We start from the raw sequence: 17,889 nt of genomic DNA on the forward strand, positions 1-17,889 counted from the left end.
TGCAGGGAAGTCTTGCTGCAACTGTACAGGCCTTTGTAAGGTCTTGGAGCGTGGTGAACATTCTTGGCCTCCTCCCTAAGGAAATTTGCAAGCGGCTAAATGGCGAACGGGGAACATGATTTTGAATGGGATTCAATTAGCCAGGTTCGAGGGCAGCATTGGTTTGGGCAGTTACTCTGCAGCAAATTGTTCTCACTATATTTATTCGCACACACTCCTACCAGCATAAGTAGATAATGGCGTGGAGCATGAAAGCTGATTTGAGGCCAATTGTGCCAACTCATCATTGCCCGAGTTGAGATCAGTTATCCCCACAGACCATCGTGATTTGTGCAGTTCAGCTAGGCACTGAACAAACTCTCAAAATATGGGCAGCACGGTAGCACAGAGGTTAGCACAGTTGCATCACAGCTCCAGGGTGCCAGGTTTGATTCCTGGCTTGAGTCACTGTCTGTGTGGAGTCTGCACATCCTCCCCGTGACTGTGTGGGTTTCCTCCGGGTGCTCCGGTTTCCTCCCACAATCCAAAGATGTGCAGATTAGGTGGATTGGCCATGATAAATTGCTCTTAGTGTCCAAATAGGTGAGTTGGGGTTACTGGGTTACGCGAATAGGGTAGAGGCGTGAGCTTAAGTAGGGTGCTCTCTCTAGGAGCCGGTGCAGACCCGATGGGTCGAATGGCCTCATTCTGCACTGTAAATTCTATGATTCTACAAATATGTCACTGAGTACACTTCGTGAGAAACTGACCCGAACAATTACTTGATGCGTCCTCCATTTTAACATTGCATTCCAATCCATCAGAGTTCCTTACTGATGTTTAAATACTTCGGAGGTCACATCCAAGTGATATCAATAAATTTGCCAGAGCATATATGCCTTGGCGTTAAAAGATCTTTTACAAAATTAATTAATGATGAAACTATTATCTTGGGATAAATTAACCGACCAATCCTACACTCAAGCCATGCTCAAAGGGTGTAGTTGTCAAAAAATCAGTGCCGAGATTCAGATATTTCTGGTTAATCCCTTCGGTCGAGCTGTACTTCAGCTGAAGGGTGTCGGTTAACTCAGTTGACTGGACAGCTGGTTCATGATGTGGAACGATGCCAGCAGAGCGGGGTTCAATTCCCATACCGGCTGAAGTTATTCATGAAGGCCCTGACCTCTCAACCTTGCCCCTTGCCTGAGGTGTGGCGACCCTCAAGTTTAAATCACCACCTCTCAAAGTGGATGGCAGAATGGGACTGTGGCAACATTTTATTTCAACTGAAACTATTCCGGTCACTTTCCATCTTTCCAGAAATGAAGAGAGAGGGAGATGGAAAATGCGAATACGTATTTGCTCATGTGATCGTGTACAAAGCACGGGTAAATGAAAATAAGAACAAAGTCACAAAAGACAGGACTTTTGTACTTGCAGTTCAGAGACGATTCATTCGGCTGATTCTGGTTTCCTTATGAGGAAAGGTGAAGCAGTTTATACACGAGTTTAGAAAAAGAGGGCGATCTTATTGAAACATACGATCATGATCAAACTTGATGGGTGGATGCTGAGAGGGTATTTCCCTTTGTGAGGGAAACTAGAATTAGGGAGCACAATTTAAAAATAAAAGATCTCCCATTTAAGATGGCGATAAGGAGAAATTTCTTCTCTGAGGGTTGTTAGTCCTGGGGGTTATTTTCCACAGAGAGCAATGGAGGCTGGGTCATTGAAAATATTCAAAGCTGATTAGGCAGATTTTTGGTCAACAAGGATTTGAAGGTTATGGGGGGTGGGGAGAATTAGGATCTTGTTGAATGGCCAACTGCTGCACCTATTTCCTATGATCTTCTGTCAACCATGCTTTCCTTGCGATGTTGGCTCTAAGCTCTAGAATTGCCTCCCTAACCTACTCCACCTCTCTACCATACTCCACCTCTGTACCTTTCTTACCACCTCCAAGCCTATCTTACACCGAGCTTTATATGACTCAGTGTCAAAATCATTTTTAATAATGTGCTTGTTAAGTGCCATGGAAGGTTTTGCTATATTAATTGCAAGTTGTTGTGCTACTGCTTCTGGTGGGAAGGTATGATTATGAAGGCGTGATTATGAAAATTTCTGAACTTTCAGGATGCCTTATGATGAACCTGTTAAGCAACACTATTCTGATGTTGGATTTCTTTGGGATTTTGTTTGGGAATAATCTAATGGATATTATACTGGGTCCACTTGTTATGACAACCCCAAGACACTTTTTGTTTATACCATGTTATACAATTTCACTGTTGCATTATGCAGCTATCTCGTCCTTCCTGCTGGTTTCAAACCGTCATTTCGCCATTAAATGATTCAGCAGGTGGCTGCATTCTTCCTTTGTCTGATTCCTCATGTGTTGGCTGACCTCAATCAATTTATTTTGTTTAGATGTTACTATGAACCTGAAGTCCACTGAACGAGAGGGGGTAAAAGGTTTTTTAAATTTAGAGTACCCAATTATTTTTTTTTCCAATTAAAGGGCAATTTAGTGTGGCCAATCCACCTAACCTGAGTTGTGGGGCAAAACCCACGCAGACACGGGGAGAATGTGCAAACTCCACACAAACAGCGACCCGGGACCGAATCCGGGTCCTCAGTGCTGTATGCAGCAGTGCTAACCACTGCGCCACTGTGCCGCCCTAAAATTGGCCTAAATTCATGCTCCTCATCGTCTAGCTCCATTGGAAAACCCCTTTTGAATATCCTGCCAGTATTTAATGCCACAACTCCCAAATTAATAATTATTACTTGCATGAGGAATTGGTGGGTGTCCGGTCGGTCTCCATGGAACTTGCTAGCAGCAAGAGGTTGATACATTGAGGATGAGAGAAAGAAAGTTTGCAAAAAAGGAGCATTAAGTCTCAAATCGAGACTAAATCAAGGAAAATTTAAAGTAGAGCGGTCTGGTCCTTGCGCTCCAAAAGTACTTAATTGGAGAGTGCCACTGTGGTAAATGTTGGATACTTGACACCCAATTTACATGGTCCTATAATTGGCAATTCAATAATGACCAGATAATCTGTTTTAGTGGTGTTTATTTGGAGGACAAACATTATCCAGTGAGATCAGTGAGAATGATCAAAGCTATAGTGAGGCTATTATGTCTGACATAGTCTCTTGCTGCTGAAAAGCAAGCTCCAATCGCATTTGAGTTAGAATTTTGAGCTGCTTTTCCCTTGACAGCAATGGGAGTTCTCTTGGAAATGTAATATTTTGGAGTCTAGACTTTTTAATAGTGTGTACCCCCTAGTTAATGCTCAGTATTATGTGGCACCTCAACTGAATTATCTGTGCTGCAACACCGTGCACTGCATACTTTTAAGCAATAGGGTCTTGGCAGGAGTGGAATTGCCATCAGCAATGGAATTAAGGAATAATGCTCCAGCATAACATTCAGGTAAGTCAGGTGAGATCTAATTCCAGGAGACCAGGAACAGTTTTTTCCTAGAGCAAATTGTGACACAGCAGGTGGCTCGGTTGACTTGTTGCCACCCCTTAACGTGAGTCTTTGATTGTGTGCTTTAAAAAAATGTCATGTTCATGGTGTATGCCTGCGTGGAAGACTGCAGCTGATCTTTTGAAATCTGAAACTAAGTTTGCTATCAGCTGCAACTGGAACTTACTGTTTATTTTGCCAAGACTATCCAACGCTGTAAACCACTTTCTAAAACTGTTGCTGTCTACTTTTGACACTGGTTATTTCACAATCAAGAGCAAAGATATTGGAATTGAAATTTCTCGTGTGCTTAAACTCAGTAATGGTGTTCCTTGGACACATTCTACGGTGATTTGAAGAATTTTGAAGAATTTAGCTGCTGACTGTTAATGAACACTGGCAGTCTGTTCTGTATTGTAGCTTTTTGCAGTTACTGTGCAACTTCCAACAGAGATTAGGTATGCTGTCCTTTAGAGCGTCCCAGAATTGTAATTATTCCTGGAAAGCAAACCATATCTAATGTTTGCCAAACTGAATTCAGAATAGAATTTTGATGCATTACATTGGTAACAATATGTGGCCATTTTAACCCCTTGAACAATGATTTCTGCTGTCTGTCTTTTCGACAAGCCAAAGCTTATTAAACATAATTCTGTTTCTGCACAATATATATTTTTTAAGCTGCCTTTTATGTCAAGAGTGTGTGTGAAAGATCAGCCATGTGAATTTGCCACATTCCCATTTTTTGGTGGAGTTTAGAGTAACAGAAAACTGGGTGTGCTTTTACAATGGCAGTTTTGCTTTTGGACTGTGGACTTTCTTGGCTGTAGGAGACAGGTCTGTACAGACCTGGACTGAAAAAGCAGTATTGGTGAGTTATAAAGTTGAGCTGTGAGAGTCACCTTTTTTTGACCAAAATGAATATATCCGGCAGCACTAAGCATGGCTCATGTTGCCTTTGTTTGGTGTTAGTGCTGGAAGAGAAATCATTTCTTGAGGTAGTTCTGTATGCTTTCCCAATTGTGTTTTCTTTCCCAGAACAAGACGTTTTCAGTCAGTAAATTTTAATAGCGGAATTAAATAGAAGCTGGAATACACTCTGCTTAGATGTGTTTGGTGGGATGTGACAAATGCTTATTCCCCTATGATCTGTACTGAAGCTCCTGCTTTTCATCATATGTCAATGACTTGGATGGAGGGACATATCCAAATTTGCAGATGGCCCCGAGTTAGAATACACATTAAGTTATGTGGATGGGAGCAGAAAGTTACAAAGGGATGTAGACTAATTTAATGGGGAATACTGTGGCAAATGTAGTTTGATGCAGGGGAATGTGAATTCATCCACTTTGGATCCAAGAGAAACAAATCCAGCATATTATCCAAATATTGAGAGACTAGAGGAGGAAAGGGATTTGAATCTATGTACATGAAATGAAATTAAAATTGTTTATTGTCACAAGTAGGCTTCAAATGAAGTTACTGTGAAAAGCCCCTAGTTGCCACAGTCTGGCGCCTGTTCGGGAGGCTGGTACGGGAATTGAACTCCCGCTGCTGGCCTGCCTTGGTCTGCTTTGAAAGCCAGCTATTTAGCCCTGTGCTTTGGGGGGAAAAAAGGCAATCAAAAACGTTAACGTAATAAAAACAGAACATACTGGGCAATCTCAGCAGGTCTGACAGCTTCTGTGGAGAAAAAAGGAAGCGAATGTTTTGAGTCTGGATGACTCTTTGTCAAAGCTGGAAAGATCTGGAAATGGGGTCAGAGTTATACTGTAGTGGGTGGGGGGGGCTTGTAGCAGTGAGGTTGGATAGGGGGCCAACGATAGGTGGGGATAGACAAGGATGTTGAGGACAGAAGATAAAAGGAATTTAAATGGGGTGATTAAGGCTAAGAAGGGTGCTGATAGTGGCACATAAAGAGATTAGAATGTGTGAATGGCAGAACAAAGGTGAGCAGTGTGTCAAAGGGCAACTAGGAACACGTCCCCCATGTGACGGCGTGTGATGCAGTGACGCCATTTCGGAGGGGGGGGAGGGAGGCTTTTACCTTTGTCGTTAATGTAATGTTGGCCTTTATCGCAGTATGTTGGATTGTAAAATTCTACTTCTGTTGTGTGGAAACGTGTTCTGAAATACTGTGTTAAATTATCGAAACTGCACCTCAAAAGTATTTTTTGATTTTGATGGGGTTCCGTGCAGATTCATTAGAATGTGACAGCTTAAAGCATTAAATTGAGGACACTATTACGATCCCGGACCAAACCCCAACAGTCGCTAGGATATTGGACATAAACACTAATTTTTAATTTAATTTGTAAGGCTGTGAGGAAAGGATACTTTGTTCCACGCACAAATAGGGATATGATATATTAAAATAAAGTTTTTAATACTAACACAATATTACTAACTTTAACATCATAAAGATAATGGCTTACAATTACCAGTTAAACAATGACAATGAGTCAGTAAATCCTAACTGCTACCTTTGATCTCCACTGAAGCAAAACCCATCTCCGGTCAAAATCCACGTTTAAATACAGTTAGCCAACCCAGGAATACCTGCTGTAAAGAGATGATGAACCACATTGAAGAAGAGATCCTTCAGGAAGCAGCTGCAGATTTTTGCCTGCGTCAACGACTGTTTAACCTGTCAGCCTTTTCAGAAACTGCTATTATATTCACATTTTTACAATTAAGGGGCAATTTTTTCGCATGGCCAATCCACCTACCCTGCACACCTTTTGGATTGTGGGGGTGAAACCCACGCAAACACAGAGAGAACGTGCAAACTCCACACGGACAGTGACCCAGAGCCGGGATCGAACCTGGGACCTCGGCGTCGTGAGGCAGCAATGCTAACCACTGCGCCACCGTGCTGTCCGAGGCAAAATCTTTTTAACTAAACAGCTTTGAGAAAAGCTGCTGGTCTGATCAAAGTCAAATCTTTGAACGGAACTGAAACTCAACATTTGACTGCTCCAACCCCTGACTCCTCCCATTAACGACATCATCTTACCAAGGTCAAGCTCAATGGGCTGGATTCACCGATTTGGAGGCTGTGCCGATGCCGGCGTGGGAACTGTAGCGTTTTCCGACGGCAAAATCGGTGCCGAACCCTCGCCGATCCTGCGACCGGTGAGGGGCGAGCAGCCATGCCGAGTAAAACACCTGGCTCCCACGATATAAGCGCCTGGAGAATGCCACGGTGACGGCCTGCAGTGGTCGCATCGTAAAACATGGCGCCGGCCGTGTGCGGACCAGCCTGCCAAATAGTGTCCCCCTGGCCACCTCCCAGCCCTCGCGGAAGCATCATGGTTCCCGGCCGACTGGTGGCGCTGGACACAGTCCGCAGCCGCCACGCCGGGTTCCCGACCGCTGAGACCACGCGTCCCCCAATGCGGTCGGGAACTCGGCCCATCGGGGGAGGGCCTCCAGGTGCCAATGCTGTTTCAGTGGCGTGTGACGCGATACCGCCAAATCGGAGGGGGCGGAGGGTAGAAAACCGGCGCCACCCTCGATTTCAGCATCTGAAGGGATTCTCCGCCCGATCGCCAATTACGATATCGGCATCGGGGAACAGTGACTCGCGCCCAATGTCTCTAATTATCTACTCCCCAGGGAACTGACTTCATACAACCAAAATTCCGTTATCCCAATTATGATCCTTTAATTATCCCTGTAGCCAGTGTTTGTATTATAAACCAGGAGTTAAAAAAAGATTATTGCAACAGTCATAGGCTTTTAACCCTTACTGCACGAAATACATATAATACAATATACCTGAAGTTCCTACATTCATCACAACACTGCATAAATTTGGTGTGTATTCACTTGCGTTTGGAAGGTTGAGGAGTAATCAAATTGGGATGATTAAACGGTAAAGCTGTTCAATAGGGCAAACGCAGAGAAACTTTCCTCTGGTAAATAAATCCAGAAATTGGTCTTAAAATTAGATCTGAACTATTTAAGGATTAAATTAAAAGGTAGTTGTTCATATTGTTTAGTGGCAATTGGAACTGTGTGGCTGTTAGATCAATTGAACTTTTCGAAATGGAGTTTTTAAAATTTTGTTGTTTTGGGTTAGGGAATCCAGGAAGCTGGAGCGAACACCATTAAATGGAATGGAGTCACAATAAACAATGATCTAATAGTATGGCAAGATAGGCTCAAAATACTAAATGGCCTATTCTTTCCTGTTCCTGTATTCCCATTTCCATTGAAATAGTTGTGTCTAGAGGTAATGGAAGTATGGATCAAGATTTCCGCAGGAAGGGAGTAAGATGGGAATGAACAGCGGGCAATGAAGGGTATACTTCTGAGGTGCAGGGTGTAGTTTATTATTCAAACAGAGCAAACAACATCATGCAATAGCTATCATTTTGATGCTGAAATTATATGGCAAATCTATAAAATAATGCAATGCTTTTTCAGAAATGGTGATTGATTCTTGCAATCCTCACATTTTAAATGAGAATTAAATTGCTCTGCTGAGTTTAAATTAGGCACCATTTTAGTACTAAAAACTAATGATAGACATTTTTAAAGATTGGGCACAAAGATTTGTTGCCATTACTTTTTGATAGGAAAACGCAGCTGGTTACAAGGCATGGTGTTCTTCCAGATACCATTAAATTGAGACTTCATGCATGACTCACAGTTATGTCAATTTTCAAATGTAATAAAAACCATGTTTTTGTAGGTGTAACTCTATGTAACGAGGAACATATGTTATCCGTGACATTTGAGGACTGGGCAAATCCTAAGCGTGAGATTTTCGGTCATTAGGCAGCCACATATCCAAGTTGTCAGTTGGCACCAAGACCATAAATATGGTTAAAAGCAGCAAATGTAATAGTGCGCTGGTACTTTAATCCAAGATTAATCCCTGGTACTGCAGACCTAGCTTTGGGGAGGGTGCAGAAGCGGTTTTTACTAGGATGTTGCCTGATATGGAGGGCATTAGCTACGAGGAGAGGTTAGATCACTGGAACAGCGGAGGTTGAGAGGCGATCTGATGGAGGTCTAAAAGATTGTGAGTGGATAGTCAGACACTCTTTCTTAGGGTGGGAGAGTCAAGTACTAGGAGACATAGGTTTAAAGTGCATGGGGAAAAGTTTAGAACAGATGTGAGGGCCAAGTTTTTTTATACACAAGAGGGTGGTAAATATATGGAACGCGTTGTCTGGGGAGGTGGTGGGAGTGGGTACGATAGCCGCATTTAAGGGGCATCTAGACAAATATATGAATAAGATGGGAATAGAAGGATGCGGACTCCGTAAGAGCATACAGTTTAAGTTTATGCAGTACCATGGTTGGCGCAGGCTTGGAGGGCCGAAGGGCCTGTTCCTGTGCTGTTTTGTTCTTTGTTCTGAGTCAGTGGCCCAGCTATTCTGGTGATGCTGGGGTAATCGCTACTGACTGGAAAGATCGCTGTGCCCTAATGTTTCTGCGTCTTCCAGCCAGAACTTCCTGTCCTGGCTACAGTAGCGATGCTTCAGTGCAACATCCATGGAGAGTGATGACGAAGAGTAGCAGTGAAGAGGACATATTCCCTTTTACAATATTCAGGCAAATGTTTGAAAATCTCGAAGGGTGCATGACTGAGTGAGGTTGTGAGGCCAGGTTGGGTAGCAGTTCGGATTGGGGGGATGCGGTTGGGTCAGGGGGATGTTGGAGTGGTGGTTGGTTCAATTGCGCTGTTAATCACCGAGTTGCACCAGAAATGAAACAGTATAACAATTTTAGGATATTTAGCGCACCCAAGTCTCCGCCTCTGAGCTCACTGTTGGAAACATTCATGGAGGGTCCTGGGCAGCGCAAATCAGGCCATTGGAAGTTTAAACTTCCTGGGGAATTACAATGCATGTGCAGATGTCAAGACTTCCAATGAATTAACAACAAAAGATGTATCAACGTTCACCTCCATTGGAATTGGCAGATCTGGCCCAATGATTGTTTTCATATAATGTTGATGAGCAGAAAAACACCAGGTCATCCATCAAGCTCACCGGATGTGTTGATAGCACATCATGACTATTGCCTACTCCCCAGCCCCCTCTCTGTACAGCCATATAATCTTCAGGAAAACATTTTAAAAAACTATGGAATTATATACTCATTCATTGATTTTCATAATTTAAAATGGAATAATAACTGCAGGGTGTTGAGTGGCCCATATTTATGAATTTGAGAATCATATTTGGAGCTCTGCCATTATCAGCTTTACAACAGACTGCATATGCAATGAAAAGAGCAATCTTATTTATGCCTATTTAAATATGATGGGAGAAACGTCCTGGCTTTGATCAAAAACCTCTTCAGAGGCTGCTGTCGATACTCAAATGTAGCTGCAAAGGGATCTAATCACTGTGTGGAAAAGGCCATTGCAGTAGGGAGGCAAACAAATGGATTATTTTGTCCTGTTGTCAAGTGAAGACGTCCCAAAGTAGATATTTATGTCAGGGAAAATATGGAGTGAAGTTACTCGATGCCTATGTGGAATTTGTCATTTTAACAGGAATTACTTAGTTGGAGTATTTGTCAAGCCCTAAGTTTGAAACTCATAAACAGCCAAAGTAAAAACATGCTCTACTTGGATAATGTAGAAGAGGTCAAAAGTGAAAAAGTTGCCTTGTTGCTTTATACCTGCCCTCTCCTCAGAACAAAAGTTTTAATCTTAACCGTACGCCTATTGAGCGACATTAAAAAAAAACAGGTTTAAAATGGCCTCTTATTCCTAAATCATCTGTGCATACTGCCTATGAGAATGGCCGCCGAAGTAAATCTCGAGGATGCTTGCTTTCTTTCACATGGCAATTCACCTGCAGCACACACAGTGACCAAACAGCATTAATTCCATGTTGATTTAAAGCATGTCTGAAACAATGAACTATTTCAGCCTCGATCTTTTTTTAAAACCAGGTACTTCTCTATACTTCCATATCTGTCCAGGGCCTGGTTAATAGCTATTTATCTCATAAATGGTCACTTTCATATAACCATCAAAAAATACATCAGAAGGCCTCTTTACATTGAAGCAGCAGTATATGTTACTAAGTTTTTATTTTGTGTCTTATTTCTTTCATCTTTATCCCTCCTGCAAATGGCATTATTAAAGAACCTCTCCCGATATTACTTGAGTTAGAAATAACTTAGATTCAAGTATAGGGAGCAGCATTGTAAGGTTAGAAGATCATATTTGCCAACATAGTAGATAACGACGATAATTGTAGACTGTAACGATGTAAACATGATGGTGCAATGGACAGCAGCATCAATGTGGAGAAGTGCAAACTGTTGAACTTTGCAAGGACTTTGTGGAGAGACTATATATTAATTTTGATTGGCACAATTTTGAAAAATGTAGATGAGTAGAGCCACCTTGGTGTTCATATACACAAACCCTTAAACGTGGCATGGCAAGTTGATAAGATTTTTCAATCAGTTACTTAGTTTTCTAAATAGAGGTATAGAATATAAAAGCGAGTGATCATGACATAACTAGACCTCAGCTGAAGTAATACAGGCAATTCTGGGAACCACACTTGGTAAGATGTAACGGTATGAAGGAGGTTTAGTGAATGTTACATGCAGAGGTTGGAAAAGTTGGGATCCTTCTCCTTGGAACAGAGGTTAAGAGGTGACCTAATAGAGATTTACAAATTGGGAGGCTTTAATAGAATCATAGAGGTCTACAGCACAGAAAAGGCTGATGTATCCGGTGGAATGATGGCTAGCACTGCTGCTTCACAGCAACAGGGACCCGGGTTCAATTCCGGCCCTGGGGGTGACTGTGTGGAGTTTGCACTTTCTCCCTGTGTCTACTTGGGTTTCCTGTGGGTGCTCTGGTTTCCCCTCTCAGTTCGAAAATGTGCAGATAGATGGATTGGCCATGCTAAATTGTCCTATAGTGTCCAAGGATGTACAGGTCAGATGGGGTTACGTTGTTGCAGTGATAAGGCAGGGGAGTGGGCCTAGAAGGGTGCTCTTTCAGAGGGTCAGTGCAGACTCGGTGGGCCGAATAGCCTCATTCTGCACTGTAGGATATCCCTGGTCCATCGTGTCTGCGCTGGTCAAAACAACTACCGAAGTATTCAAATCCCATTTTCAAGCACTTGGTCCATAGCCTTGTATGCCTTAGCATTGCAAGTGCACATCTAAATACTTACTAAATATTTTGAATACCTCTGTCTCCACTTCCCTTTCAGACATGAAGTCCAGACTCCCACCATCCTCTGGATGGAAATGTATTTCCTCACATCCCTTCTAAACCTCCTGCCCCTTGCCTTAAATCTAAGGTCATTCATCCCTCCACCAAGGGGAAAGGAGTTCATTATCAAGGATTTCATAGCACAGCATTTGGAAAGCAGTGGTATAATCAGACAAAGTCAGCATTGATTTACAAAAGGAAAAACATGCTTGACAAATCTGCTAGAATTCTTTGAAGATGTTGCTAATAGAGTTGACCAGGGTTTATTTAGACTTTCAGAAGGCTTTCGACAAGGTCTCACGTAGCAGATTAATATGTAAAGTTAAAGCACATTGGATTACGGGTAGTGTCTTGAGATGGATAGAAAGCTGTTTAGCAGACAGGAAGCAAAAAGTTGGAATAAATGGGTCTTTCTCTGATTGGCAGGCAGTGATTAGTGGGGTACCGCAGTGATCTAGGACTCTCAACTGTTCACATTATATATTAATGATTTGGCGAGGGAACTAAATGTATTATCTCCAAATTTGCAGATGATACAAAGTTGGATGGGAGTGTGAGCTGTGAGGAGGATGCAGAGATGCTTCAGCGGGATTTGGACAAGCTGAGTGAGTGGGCACATGCATGGCAGATGCAGTATAATGTGGATAAATGTGAGTTATCCGCTTCGGTAGCAAAAATAGGACGGCAGATTATTATTTGAATGGATGTAAATTGAGAGAGGTGGATGCTCAGCGAGACCTTGGTATCCACGTGCGAAAGTCCATGAGAGTATGCGCGCAGGTACAGCAGGGAGTAAAGAAGGCAAATGGTATGGTGGCCTTCATAGCGAGAGGATTTGAGTAAAGGAATAGCGATGTTTTACTGCAATTGTGTAGGGCATAGGTGAGTCCACATCTGGAGTATTGTGTGCAGTTTAGATGTACTTATCTGAGGAAGGATGTTCTTGCTATGAAGGGAGTGCAGCAAAGGTTTACCAGGCTGATTCCTGGGATGGTGGGACTGTTCTATGAGGAGAGACTAAGTCGGTTAGGATTATATTCATTGGAGTTTAGAAGAATGAGAGGGGAGGTTAGCACTGTTGCTTCACAGCACCAGGGCCCCAAGTTCGATTCCCGGCTTGGGTCACTGTCTGTGCGTAGTCTGCACATTCTCCCCGTGTCTGCGTGGGTTTTTCCTGGATGCTCCGGTTTCCTCCCATAAGTCCCGAAAGACGTACTGTTAGGTAATTTGGGCATTCTGAATTCTCCCTCAGTGTACCCGAACAGGCGCCAGAGTGTGGCGACTAGGATGACTTTTACAGTAACTTCATTTCGGTATTAATGTAAGCCAACGTGTGACAATAATAATAATAATTATTATCTTCCGGAAACGTACACCATTTTAACAGGATTAGGCAGGGTAAATTCAAAAAGAATGTTCCTGATGGTGGGGGAGTCCAGATTTAGGGGACATAGTTTGAGGATAAGGGGTAAACCTCTTAGGACTGAGGTGAGGAGAAATGTCTTCACCCAGAGAGTGTATATCTGTGGAATTTGCTACCACAGAAAGTAGTTGAGGCCAAAACACTGTCATTTCAAGAAGGAATTCAAGCGGAGCGGGGTCTAAGGACCGAATGGCCTCCTGCTACTCGTTTCTATGTTTCTAAGCTGCTTCATCAATGGCTTCTTCCCATCAGAAGGTCAGAAGTGAGCATGTTCACTGATGGTTCACTGATCATTGCACTTCACCATTCACAACTAAGGTATTGAAGTAATCTGTGTCTATATGCAGCAAAACCAGGGCAAATTCAGACTTGGGCTGGTAAGTCATGCCACAAGTGCCAGGCAATGATCATCCCCAACAAGAGAGAATCTAACCCTTGACGTTCATTGACATTACTATCATTGAATTCCCCGCTATTAACATCCTCGGTGTTGCTATTGACCAAAAACTGAACGGCAAACCGCCACATAAATACTGTGACTACAAAAGCAGGTCAGAGGCTGGAAATTGTGGGGGTAAGTAATTCACCTCCTGACTCCTCAAAGTCTGATCACCATCTACAAGGCACAAGTCAGGAGTATGTTGAAATATTCACCACTTGCCTGAATTAGTGCAGCTCCAGCAACACTAAGAAAACTTCACACCACCCAGGACAAAGCAGCCACTTGATCGGCGTCCACCCGACCACAATGGTGGCAGCAGTGTGTAACAGATACAAAATGCACTGCAGCAATTCACTGAGGCTCCTTCCAAGAGCACTTTCCAAACCTGTAACTTCTACCACCTAGAAGCACAAGGCCAGCAGACACTTGAAAGTTTCCTCCAAGCCACCCACCATTCTGACTTGGAAATATCACTGTTCCTTCACTGTCACTTAGTCAAAATCTCCCTTCATAACAGCACTTGTGGTTATACCTACACAAGAAAACTGTTGTGCTTCAAGAAGGCAACCCCACCACATCCTTCTCATGAGAAATAAGAGGTGGGCAACACATACTCATGCCTCATGGAAGAAATAAAAGAAAATATTGTTTGACTAATCTTTTTTGAGTTTTTGAGGATGGAAAGGTCCAGGTTAATGAGGGGAAACCAGTGGATTAGTATATTTGGAATTTCCGAAACCATTCAGAAACAAGTTTATGTTTGTGGGATCTGGGGTAATGTATTAGCATAGTGTGGATGGTTAACGGACAGAGGGTAGGAATAAATATTCTGTCGTCAGGTTGATATTAGTGGAGTGCCACGTGGATCAATGTGAGGACTCCGCTATTTCCTATCAATATCAATGACTTAGATGAGGGGGGTCCAGTGTAATGTATCCAAGTTTGCTGACAGGACAAAGCTAGATGAGAAAGTAAACCGGAAAAGGTGCAAAGAGGCTGCCATGGGATATATAGACCAGGTAGGCAATTGGACAAAAAGTTGGCAGATGGGTTATGGTGTAGGGATCATCCACTTTGTTAGGAAGAATACAAAAGCAGGATTTTTGTTTTAAAAAGGTGAAACACCAATAAATGATGGTATTCAGAGGGACTTGGGTGTCCTTGTACACAAATCAGAGTTACCATCCAGGTATGGCATCCAATTAGAAGGAGATAGTAGAATGTTTGCCTTTCTTTCAAAGGAGTGTAAGAGAAAGGAAATAGTGCTGCATTTATGTAGGGCTTTGGTGAGCCCATATTTAGAGGCCTTTTAGATTTTAATCATTCTCTAAGAATATGTTTGCCTTGGTGGTGGGGGGGGTGTCGGGGTGTGTAATGAATTTTTACTAAATTGATTTCTGGAATGAGGGCTGTCATGTGAGGAGAGATGGTTCTGTCTGCAATTTAGAAAAATGAGAGGTGATCTCATTGAAATGTATAACATTCTGATGGAGTATCTGCCTCGCAGCGTAAAGGACCCGGGTCACTGTCTGTGTGGAGTTTGCACATTCTCCCCGTGTCTGCGTGGGTCTCGCCCCACAACCCAAAGATGTGCAAGGTAGGTGGATTGGCCACACTAAATTGCCCCTTAATTGGAAAATTTCAAAAAACATTTTGATATGGCAAGTATATTTAGATGCTGATGTAAACAAAAGAAAAATGCTGGGATTCTGAAATAAAAATAAAGTGCTAGAAAACTCAACATGTGTGGAGAGGGAAACAGAGTACAACATTTATGACTCTTCTGCAGAATTGAGATGCTGAGAGATTGTTTCCCTGGCTATAGAGACTCAAAATCAGTAGATTGTGAATCTTTTGCGAATTCTTTTCTCAGATGGCTGTCAATGCTCACTGTTTGTCTATATTGAAGACCGATCAAGATGTCTGGGCATGGGGGAAACCAAGGGATTGGAGGGATAAGGCATGAAACTGGAGTTACTGTAGAAGTTCAGTCATGATTTTATTGAATGATGGGGCAGTCCTGAGGGCTATAAAAGGAAGTCCTGCATTTATTTAGTGTGATTCACATCATCACATCCCAAATTGGTTTACAGCCACTTGTGTTCTTCCTGACTGATTGCTGAGCTTGGCCAGGCTGTATGGAACATTGGCATCTTGTTGAGTTTCAAATCCTATAATCTATTCATCTCTGCAACACCGCAAATCTTTTCATGCTCCACTGTCACATAAGCCCTACTCTTTTGTCTTCTCTGGCCGCAATCTCGCCAATAACATACTCACTGACTCCTTGACCTCCATCCTCTGCAAATTTTAAAATATTTTCTGCACTGGAGTCCTGCTTGCCTACGCAAGGCCCATCCTTTGATCCACACTGACTCCACGTCCCAAAGACATTGAATATAAAACTTGTGCTGAGCTGTCCATTTTCCATTGCGTTTCTGCACCATGCTGCCCCTGTAGCCTTCTCTAGCCTGATATTCTTTCCTATATCCTTAAATCCGTGGCTCTTGTCTTCTGTATGTTCTTTGTTCCATTATCATAGCTGACCTTTCAGCAACTATGGCTCTGCCTTTTTGGACATGCCTGCCTCTTCTGGCTTGATCTTTAAACACCTTCCAGAAACAAATCTCTATGGCCAAATATTCTCGATTCTTCCACAAAGATTAGGTGTCATTTTCCCTATTCATGTGAAAAGTTTTGAGATATCTTTCTACGTTACAGTTGACATCTAAATAAGGGCGACTTGCATGGTGGCGACATCCAATGGTGATAATCAAATAGTTAAATTTTATCAGAATTAGAGAAAGATTCAGCAGGAGACATGGTCTGAATGTTGTTCTGATCATATGGCAATCTGAAAAATGAAAAAATGAAAAATCACTTATTGTCACAAGTAGGCTTCAATTAAGTTACTGTGAAAAGCCCCTAGTTGCCACATTCCGGCGCCTGTTCGGGGAGGCTGTTACGGGATCTCATTGCCAAAATAAAAGAGTGACTGTTTCATGTCAATGAAAAGTCATTGGCCTGAAATGTTAACTCTTGTTTCCCTCCCAACACAGTAGTGTCTGACTTGCTGAGCATTTCCAATATTCTCTTTTTGATTTGGGGTTCTAGCATCTGCAGTGTTTTGCTGTCTGACTGCTCTGCTGGAAAAGATTCATTATATTTACTGTAATTATCAATACCTATTAAAATGCTTGGATAAATAAGTCTGTATTCCCATTAACAGTTTTGTCCTTCTAATTGGGCATTGTTCAAATGTACCATCATTAGTAGAGTAGAATTGATTAATGGGGAGAGAAAAATTGGGGCTGGTGGGTGGAATTGGAGGAAGAGGAAGTTCCAACAACCACTAATTACCATCAAGGTAACTTTGTAAATTGTGCTGTGGGCAGTGACTTCTTTGTTACATTTTAGTAATCATTGGCTTCCAGTGCATTAAGTTTGAAGTTGGTCTCGTTACTTTCATTGGTTACTCTGTATACATAGTCATTGTGCTTCATTTTTTTGCTTCATGTTGCCATATAGAGAAAAAAACTTTTTTGTCCATTGTCCCTCTTTTCTTTCTCTATTTTATCGCACTTGCAAGCTACAAGATTTCTTACTTTCGCAAACATGACATTTCTGTCAGCACAAAATTGACTTCTAAAATTTTGGTGGTTTGACCTTTATTTAAACAAAGGGAAATAAGCCAAAAAAGGTCCTTATCTGAATCTATGCCTTCTGCAACTGAATAAATGAGCAGGGTTTAAGACCAGTATTACTACTATTAACTAACCCTGTTGTCTTTATTCTTCTAATGCAGCTCACAGACTAGATAAGACCATGGTTCGCCTAACAAAAAGGAGGCTGTCAGACTCTCAAGTGGTCCAGCGACTCTGGAATGCTATTGAAGTCATCCGCAATCAGAAGCAAATTGCAAACTTGGACAGGATAACAAAGTATGTCCTTAGTTTAAAACTGGGTTTTTAAATAGTATATGAAGAACTTTGCTGAGTGGAGTTCTTTCTCGTTTTGAAAAAAATTAAGCTCAATTACGCTTTTATGCCCAATATAGCCAGATTCTCTTTTTGACTATTTATTGGTAAGCAGGAATAAACTTGAATAGGAAATATTTCATTTTACCATTTTGTAAATGTGAAAAGCATTCAGATAACAATATTTTACATTTAACTAGTATTTTATTAAACATTTCAAAATGATCTGCCACAAAATCAACTATGTTTGGAGCATAGGAAGTTTAGGGTAGACAGGTCCTTCGACTGGATAACCAAAACTGGAAGAATTATAGCAACTTATCTATTGCTTGCTTGCAGATCCTGTTTCTGGATCTAAGCTCTATGCTACTTTACTTAACG

At 42.1% G+C, this 17,889-nt stretch overlaps 1 protein-coding gene across 12 annotated transcripts in view; it reads left to right on the top strand.

The window, feature by feature from the left end:
* zmynd11 (zinc finger, MYND-type containing 11) overlaps positions 1-17,889 on the top strand; it is a 292,010-nt gene that overhangs the window by 110,246 nt on the left and 163,875 nt on the right. For 6 of the 12 annotated variants that reach the window (XM_072508249.1, XM_072508248.1, XM_072508252.1 and 3 more), the window contains one exon: positions 17,337-17,472. The exons of 4 other annotated variants lie outside the window; for them this stretch is intronic. In XM_072508249.1, coding sequence (XP_072364350.1) covers positions 17,337-17,472 — 136 coding nt within the window. Of the gene's footprint in view, positions 1-12,251; positions 12,272-17,336; positions 17,473-17,889 lie in introns of those variants that run through there. 2 more of the 12 variants (XM_072508247.1, XM_072508246.1) reach the window with 2 other exon arrangements.

Source organism: Scyliorhinus torazame, chromosome 6, assembly GCF_047496885.1.
Source record: "Scyliorhinus torazame isolate Kashiwa2021f chromosome 6, sScyTor2.1, whole genome shotgun sequence".
NCBI lineage: Eukaryota > Metazoa > Chordata > Chondrichthyes > Carcharhiniformes > Scyliorhinidae > Scyliorhinus > Scyliorhinus torazame.